General features: G+C 46.3%; 1 protein-coding gene across 3 annotated transcripts in view; it reads right to left on the bottom strand.

The window, feature by feature from the left end:
* Positions 1-959: 959 nt before the first annotated feature.
* The window catches only part of PARD3B (par-3 family cell polarity regulator beta), a 432,753-nt gene continuing 424,313 nt past the window's right edge, over positions 960-9,399 (bottom strand). For 2 of the 3 annotated variants that reach the window (XM_042783978.1, XM_042783979.1), the window contains one exon: positions 960-5,214. In XM_042783978.1, the coding sequence (XP_042639912.1) occupies positions 4,860-5,214 (355 nt within the window). In that variant the 3' untranslated portion in view covers positions 960-4,859. The remainder of the gene's footprint in view (positions 5,215-9,399) is intronic. The other variant, XM_042783980.1, reaches the window with a different exon arrangement.

Raw genomic sequence — 9,399 nt, 5'->3', positions numbered from 1 at the left:
AAAGAAGAGCTCGACGTTGAGATGAAACTCTGGGGAACTTTAGCAACGAACATGCAGTTGCCTAAGCTGAAATTTGCAGAGGTGGCAAGGGACTTCTCTCTTGCTTCTCCTTTCAATCAAGGCTATGAAAGCAGGACTCCGGCTCTACAACTGAAGACAACGCAGATTTGAGAGGGAATCAAGTTAAGCCCTGTGATTTTTTTTTTTTTTCTACAAGGCAGCACATGGCTGTTGTAGTTAGTTTTTCTTTTTTAAAAAGTCACCTCACCAATTCTGATCCGGCCTGATCACTCACGGTCTTCTAATATCAAATCACATCCCAGGGTGAGTATGACTTTGTAGGTACAAAGAAGAGAAAGACTGTACGTACAAATACATAATCATATATAGTCTTAAAGCCTTTATTTTAATGCAAAATAAAACAGGTAAAATTTATATAGCCATATGTAACAAAAGATCAAAATCTCTGATGTGGTACTAGAAAAAAACCTTTAAAATTGTGTGCTGAATTTCTCCCCGAAAACAATCACACATGATTTTAAAATCAGTTTCATTTAAACACACAGATATTGTCAGGATCACAAACACCTCTCTCTCCCCCACAATAACAGAATAGCGTCTTATACAGCCTTCTCTTCTACGCAGAGATAGTGAATAGCGCTTCTGTTTTTGCATGTAAGGCTTAGAGACTCTGCAGAACAACTGTGACGGAGAGCTCAGGTGTAGGGCCTTTTGGAAGTGCAAAGCAGCCCCTGCTCAGAGCAGAGTGTCTGGACGTGGCCCTGGCAGAGCAGTCGGTAGGATTCACTCACAGCACTAACTCTGATAAACAAATCTGTGATGGCTGGGAGGAGGAGGTAGCACAATTCATCCGTAAAAAAATTAGGCAGCACGTGAAGCTATTTCTAGACCAGGAAGCTGGAGTGAATTGGAATTCAGGGCTGCATGCACTTTTTCAAGGCAGGAATTTTTTTTTTTTTTTTTTTTTTTTTTAATGCTTAGTTCCCCGTTTTTTTTTCCACAACGGGTAATTGATATTTCTTTATGCATCTGAGGGGTGCCTAGAGACTTCTGCATCATAATATATCACAGTGGTAATGTCTGCTTGCAGGCCAAGATCGTGGCTCACTAGTGGGTGGTCACTCAGAAAATCCACAGGCTCCTTCTCTATCTCTTAATCTTTCAACTGCTGGGCCCGGCTGGCCTCACGCCAGAGCCAGAAACGCAGGCGGCGCGCCACCAGCTCAGGAAATCAAAGCTTCCAGCTTCACGTGAGAGTGGGCCTCTCTCCCCCTTGTCTTGACTCCTGTTCACACGCACGCTTATGGCATACTGCTCCTGTAGCAAACCCAAACTCTCCTTTCACACCCGCTACGTCAGTAACTTTACTGCTGGACTGGCACATTTTGGATGAGGGAGTGTGAGGCAATTACGTGTCAAGAGCATTTCAGACTCATAATTTTCCCAAACATATGGACATATGGGGAAAAGAACAACTTGTTACTTAACGGCTCTTTTGGATTTTGCAAGTGTGTATTTTCAACCGTCAGTTGTAGCACCTCGTGAATTCTGCACGGTACATATTTTTCCACAATATGGTGCTAAAATCATACATTTTACACTGCAGAGAAGCTGACTATATATACTGTAGTTACACATTATACTTTTGAAAATACTGCACGTCTACCAGATATTAAACCAGCAAATGGCAATTTTCTCCCAGAACAATGTCACCAGAGATTGATGAGATGCTCTGTAATACTTTTTGTTCCTGTTCCCCCAGCTAGGTCAGGCTGTTCTTCGTCCTTAGCTCCTCATAACACCTGTAGGATGCATCCATATATTATGCTTGTAGCACTTTTTTTTTTTTTTTTGGAAGAAGCTCTGCACTGATCTGACAGTAGAATCATCATTTAATAACCTGTTGGGTAAGATTAACAGCTCAGAAGGTATTTGTTTGATCTGTCCGCCTCAACCAAGTGGAGCTGATGCAGTCAAGGGGAGCTCTTAAGGAGAGATTCAGGTTACGGGGAGACAATTGCACAGGTCCTTCAGAGGCTATAAATAACCCAGGAGCTGTTTCCATCCAGATTTTATTTGGCCCTGGCTCTTGAAATACTGTAAATAAGTTCTGTTTCCTGTGCTATAATGCCATTTGAAGGGTTAGTTGAGAGTGATTTATAAAGGCAGTAGCTTATATTCAGAGCTGGTTTTAATTGTGGCCTGGCTTGATAAAGCCACTGTCGCAAACATATTAGTTTCTTTACAGCTGGATCAAATGTATCAGGGGTTATATTTCAAGGAGGGAAAGGAAAGTATTTTAATTAGTTTTCGCTTCACTTTCAGTGGGCCTTCATAACACCAACGGTTACCCTGTGGCTGCCAAGTCCTGGCTGAGTATCCTACAGCATCTAAAACTCTTTGAGAGAAGTGAAAGGCTGTGTACAGCACGTACATGACAGGCAGAGTTTCCTTGGGGAATGTGCCTTATTTATGGAGGGTAGCAAGAGACATCCAGCTTTACATCCAACCCTCCCTCCAGAGGTTTTTCCCTCCAACATTACTAGGGAAGAGGGCAGAAAAGAAATGGAACAAGAACCAAACACTCTTGCTTCATAATCGGTTGCATTCCTCTCCCTCTCTCCCTCCCACCAATGCTTCCTCCTGACTGGATTTAGAGCTGTGACTGCCCCTGCCCCAGGGAATCCAGCCCTGTATCTGAATCACAGAGATGTTTCCCCACCACCCCAAAGCTGTCTCCTCTCCCCTGCTTCCCAGCCCGTCTGGTGGGTAGAAAGTGGTGTGAATGCAAATGCTAGAGCCTGCTGGCCAGGTGGGCAGCTGCAATACTCCCTGTGCCTCAGTGTTATGCCAGTCTCCCATCAGCATTAGCAGCACAGAAGAAATGTTGGCTGGGATTAAACGCTCTTTCTCCTCAGGGCCATTACCTGCCAGCAGTGGCCCCTGGAAAGCAGCAGTACACAGACCCACCCTGCCTTGTGCCTTATGGATCTCTTATTCTAATGAGACCTCTTCCCAGGGATATCTAATAAAGGGACATGCTCCTAGCAGGACAAACCTTCCCGGTGATATTTAATACCTGGGAAATGACCCATGTGATTTAATCTGTTGCATACCAAAGGTGTCAAAAAGACATCAAAGAAAATCTTGTGCTTAATCCTTGGCCAGGTCACAGTCTCTCCCTGATGAGGAGAGGAGCCCAAATGGTTCAATAACACTCCTAAAAGGCAGAAGTTGAGGAATTAAGGACACTTGGAAACTTCACAAAATTTATTTCTAGGTGGCAAGACTGTATGGTTTCCCTGTGACAGCAAATCCTTGAGACAGATCTCTGAGCACCTGCAGCCCTGTTGGCTGGGCAGCACAGGTCCCTGTGGCTGGGGACACGCATTTCTGACCTCCTCCCAGGCTGGCTGGCTGCAGAGCAAGCTCAGGCTGCACGGGGCAAAGCCGGGCACGTACCCCACTGCCCTATCGCCCCACAGCTCTGCTGCGCTGCTGGCCCCTCTCCCCACTCACACCTCCTCTCCGCCTATGTACTGCTGCAAATAACTTGCTACAAGCAGCTATTCTCTCCTCTTCCTCCTGGGCCCCAGGGTCTTGAAGCCCTCCCTGTCGCTCTCCTTGTCTTTTCCCTCACCCTGTGCTTTGAAAAGCCCCTTTCCCCCCCAGCCTGATGGACCCTGGCTGCAGGAACTCGAGTGAATTGGCACTTGGCACTGCCCGAGGCCGAGCTTCCCGTGGGGGACTGAGAGTGGGCCCCGGGCCGAGGGGTGCCTTCGCGTGGCGGCTGGCTTGCGAGGGCCAGGCACACCGCCGGCAGGCACTTTGCTGTAGCCCAGGCCAGAGAAGGCCAGGAAGGGGCTGCCCTGGCCAGAGCCAAGGCAGCACGATACAGTAACTTAACATGAGTTATGGAGTCCATGCCCGCGGTCACCTCCTCAGCCACTTCTTATAGGCCAGCTCCACTGAAACCCCAAGAGTGACACTTACTGACAGCAGCTGAGGATCTGATCTCTAGGCTGTACATTTAAAGAGTGCACACTGTACAACTAAGAAATGCTCACAAGCACACACGCGCATATCTACAGACACACACTTCTCAGGTGGCTGGCTGCCTTGTCCTCTGCGAGCCTGCCCAAGGATGGCAGATAAAGCTTTTTGCCTTACTCCAAATGCAGCCAGTGCAGTAAGAGGAGAATCTTCCTACACCAACTGCAAAAAATGAAGGCTGCAAGATTGCTGCCACCACTAAACAGAAAGAGGAAGACGGAGGCCAGATTACAAATCTGGAACTGCAGCATCCTTAAAGCACAGGGCTGCTGGTCTGAACGTGCCCGGAATGTGGCCGCTACCTCCACAGCAGCCCTTTGTCAACTCACGATCACACACTGGATCACACCAGATCCCCAGCTCTGCATGGAGTCCGTACTGCATGCTGTGTTCTCACTTAAAGGCTCTACAACAGCACTCTGAAGTAAACTCTGGTGACACCACTGCCCTTATACAGACAGCTATGTACTGTACAGGTGTAACTGGATTCGGTAAATAGCCCTGAGGTGTATTAAGTGTTGCGCTTAATTTCCAGCAGCCACTTTCTATTTTTAAAAGGAATTAAAAAATACTCAACTGTCTGGTACCTCACGTACTCAAAACACATCGTACCTCACGTGGCTTTAGTTTGCCTGTTAGAAAGCACCTACGCTGAGCCCAGCTCAGTAAGAACGACTCCAGGTCTCATGTGCCACTCTTACAGGCAGCTACGCTTAGGAACAACTCTACAAGGATGATGTCCGACAGGATTCCTCCCAGGCTGTGCTGGCAAGTCCAGTGCATGGCTATACAGCTGCAGTCATGGGATTCTTCTGCCTGGGATCCTGTTGCCTGTACTGGTACTGGTCTGGACTGGTCCCACGGTGTCGGACAATTTCATTATAAGCTGGTGCTCGGTGGGACTGAGGAGGGGAAGGAGGCACATCCTGCCGGAGGGGTCCTTTATGCTGGTTTGTGATGGGCTGGGCTGGGTAGTACTGGGGGTATCTCAATTCTGCCACTCTTGTGTCTGGTGCACGGATGTAGTTCCCCTTAGATGGGTGGACAACAGGCTGTCCTCCTTGGTAGTAGGGAAGATCTCTCTCTTTGTATATTACTCGTGGCCCAGTTAAATATTCCAGTGGCTCTGCAGGTCCACGTCTGAGGAGGAAAAACATAATAAAGCACATAAAAAGGCTGTCTACTAGCCCAGCAACACATTATTGCATTCACAATCTATGTTTACTTTGGGAAAGGAAATGCCACCTCAAGCATGACAAGTCCAGATGAATCAAAAGAACTTTTGAAGGGTAACAAGCCTCCCACCTGCTCGCTACAAAAGTCTGTAACACCCAGGACGCTGGAGGAAGGGTCCAGCGCACATCACAGACCTTTTACAATGGGGGAGCACTGGAGCCCTTCAGCTCCCAAAGTCAGCCTCCTGTGATCCATTTGCCATAATGGAAACAAAGCTCCTTTAAACAATGCGTGTTTGACTGAATCTTATCTAGCCTGAGGATAAACAGATGAGTTGGGTCTGCATGTCTGCAAATCCCATAAGCTTTACATGCACAAATATTCACGCTTTCCAAGCCATTTCCCACTGTTTTTTCTCCTAACATGTCAGACTGTAAAACTTTCCAAACACTGTAGTTGGAAAAACTGGAACTCCTGGAAGAAACACTAGGGATGTCAGGCTACAATACCTGTGTTTAATGGGCCAGCTGCCAATGGAGTTTCAAAAAAACTCCTGTGATCTAGAAGGTCTGATATTACAACAGCCCTGTAACTTGTCTGCATCAGTATGGATCGGACAAGCTCTCGTTCATGTGAAGAGCAACATGTGAACATGTCATCCTTGAGGATGTGCCATGGAGACCTCTCTGTAGCTTTCTGCATCTTAATTCCATGATTCGCACTAATGAAGCATTGATATTTTTTCCTAATACAGCTTAACTTGTGATACTTTTGAAATGGCAAAAATAATTGTTCTCACAGACTTGTCACTAGAGCAACCCCAAAAGTTCAACTCAATTAGGAATTTTAACCAGTCTGATCGCAAATGTCTTTGCACTTTGGGCAAAACCTCCCACTGACTGTAGAAGCAGCTCCTCTCCAAGTGAGAGCTGAAGGAAGAGGACAGGGTTTTGACCCAAAACAGGGTCTGAAAGTATAAATCAATTACACCTGCTCTGTGGCTTCGTGCCTGAACTCATTAACTGTTTAAATATTATTTGCATAGACTTATTAAAAAAAGTCATCATTCTGGTAGGGCAGATCAGGTGTTCACAATTCGCTAATGCCTCTCTTCTGTTCACACAGAGATTTTACAAGCATGCTCCCCCTTTCTTAATCTGGGCTCCCAGACTCCACTGGAACTTGTTTTGCATGAAGTAAAACAAAACATGTGGTTTTCTGCTGCACTCGTTTAAGCCCATGGGGTAAATCATGGACATAGGCAATGAACAAACACTATCTGCCTTGAAATGAACCTACAGTTCTCCCCCTGGAATAACTTAGTGCAAATGTTTCCTGTTTAAAATGGAAAGAGCAAAAGGAAGAATTCCAGGCCCTGGACTTTTAGGACCCTATGCTCCCCAGAGACTTTTTGCTTTGAAAACAGAACATTATAAAAGACAGGCACTCCTGGCTTTCCCTGCCTCCCCCCTATCCCCCCCACCTGGTGAGACAGTCCAGATAAAGTGCTGAAGGGCCTGAAGCCACCCTCTGAGATACTGAAAGAACTCTTAACTGCATGTATTGAGACAACTGCTGTCTCTGCTCACACACCTACGCCTTGTAACAAAGCCTAATTTCCACAGCAGGCCAAAGAGTTGCTCCATGTATTTCTATACGAAGACTTGTTCACTAGTCAGTCCCATCACACTCAGCTTTTAATTCCTCTGTGCGCGAAAATGCACTTCCAATCACAAAACGCTTCTGCGACGGTAGGAACTGCTTTGTGTCAAGCAGCAAACCAACAGGAACAAATGTCAAACCTACATCCATCACCTTTTAATATAAGGATAATGCTTAAAATCCTGCATATTAGATTTTATAAGATGTTCTCATCTGCAGCTATGATCAATCAAATTCTTGTGGATTACACAAAAAGGGACTGAGCTTGGAACCTGATCCAGAATTCACTGAAGAGCCAGGTAGCTTTTGGACAGAGCTCTAACTACAAAATTGAATTACTCTACAGTAACAAATTCAAGATTAACTAGTATCAAAATGACTGCTGAGAACAGGACTGAGCCACCAGTATCATCTAACGAGCCTTCAGCATACAATTTATCCTTCAACTCACACGAGAGGTCTGGATGTTGCAGGGAAAGAAGATGTGTTTTGCCATCCAGCCAAAAGAGCTGTATCTAGGAAAGCCCAGCCAGTCCGGCTCTAGGAGACAGTGACACTGCTGCCACAGAAGCTCTGGCTTTGCAGTGAAAATGAGCCTGAGCAATCAAAGCACAAGTGTGCCAGACCTGAGGCATGTACCCAAACTGCTTGAGCTTGTGCTATCAGGTCTTCATTGCTGTAACCTATGCTACAAAACTAAATCCACCTTTGGTTCACTTACAGCTAATACCATCTCTGGTTGTACAGACAAACTGCAGAGACGAACATGCAGGAAGGGCAAAATCTTTCTTTAAAAAATAAAGAAATATCCAGGCTGTCCACTCTTAGCACCAGTTTCCCTTATCTGAGGGTGAAACATCCATAGGTGGTGTCATTCTCAAGTGTCTTCCCCAGAGTCAGGGCTTAGCAGCTGGGAGGAGAGGTTGTACACGGACACAAGGCTTGAATCCACTTCACACGGATCCTTTAGGAAAGCCCCAGGAAGACAGAAGGCATGTGAGATTTTTTAGAAGCCTTGGGAATTATACAAGCAGTGATCTAAGCAATGATAACCAGAACTCTTGCATGACTAAAACCTTGGGAAACCCTGGCAACTGCCCAAAAGGCTGCCCCTGGGCAGCATGGCCAGGGGGAAATTTCATGAAGATATCCTCATGGCTGCACCACACTCTTCAGCTCAGTTCCCCTGGTAATCCCAGTGGGTCTTATGTGTGCAGATACACATGCTGCAATGATGACACTTTTTTCCCCTTTTATGATCAGCACTGCATGATGAAAACAAATTATTTTCTGAGGATTCATTCTTCCCCACCTTCCAGCCATGCCTGGTGAAGCCTGCTCTTAGGGAGCTGCTCACAGTGCAACCAACCAGCCTGGGGAGTCCCCATGAAGCTCTAACATGAACCTCCATCTGACAAGTCTTAAAATACAGGAAAAAACAGCCCTTCCTTCCCCAAGCGTGTCAAATTATCCATCAGAAAGTCAATCAAAGAAACACCTACAGATACCAAGCTCTGGCTTTAGAAATGTTGTCACCATTAGGATTAAGTTTGGAACACTGGGGGCAGTTCTTGTCAGGAAGAGCAGGGCTCCTCTGAAGCAACACCATTTTCACTTGATAGCTCATGGTGTAAAAGTATATGCTGTTGTTTATCCTTAAAGAAATTGCCATAACAACTCAAACCAAACACTTTCTACTTGGCAGCCTCTTGTAGATGCTATGCTTGTTTATGCAAGAAGCAAAACAACCGCTGCCTTTTCACTCGGCAGACATTGCCACCTCTGAGGAGGCCCTAATGAAATTCTTCTCCCCTCCCTCGCTGTTTTTGTTGGCTCCTGATGAGTTCACAGTTCACAGGGCCATATCACACCTCCCAAGTGACCCACAGTTTGGGGGTCAAACCAATAACCTCAAGTGGAAAATCAGTGACCCAGGGGAGTGATTAGAAATCCACAAATTGGGTCAAGCAGGTCCAGCCACTCAAAAGGACCCGGCCAGGAGCGTGCCCTCTGAGAGGACATGCTGAGTAGGAGCTGCTCTGACCGTCAGCTGTTTTCCAGATTTTTGGCCAGTTGTTTGACCTGGGGGTCCAGTGAAGTTAATGGTAGGCAGAAGGTAGGGAAGCTGACACAACATCCTGGGAAGGAACTGATCTCAGAGCTCAAGAAGCGTTTTTGCTGATAGTTCATCTCTCCTGGCTCCCACTGGAAGATGCATCACTGATGTGGGTCTAGCTAAAAGCAGAGGCTGCTGCTGAAGGAAGCACTGGAAGGGAGGGAGGCAGAAGCACCAGGTTCAAGAAGGTGAAACTGGTGAGGCAGTGAGATGCACTCCTCAAAAATTTCAAGGGCAAGGTGGCCCTTAAAATGTTTATTTTATTGTGAGGAAGCAAAATCTCACCTTCCTCTGTAGAGAAATTATAGATCGCACACACCGGTAGTTACAAACATGTTTTGCCATATCATTTCATATAATGGTTAGCAGCT

The sequence above is a fragment of the Tyto alba genome, unplaced genomic scaffold (assembly GCF_018691265.1).
Source record: "Tyto alba isolate M040663 unplaced genomic scaffold, T.alba_DEE_v4.0 Super-Scaffold_7, whole genome shotgun sequence".
In the NCBI taxonomy this organism is placed as follows: domain Eukaryota; kingdom Metazoa; phylum Chordata; class Aves; order Strigiformes; family Tytonidae; genus Tyto; species Tyto alba.
Note: the sequence above shows the minus strand (reverse complement) of the source record. Positions and strands in the feature narration are given on the sequence as shown.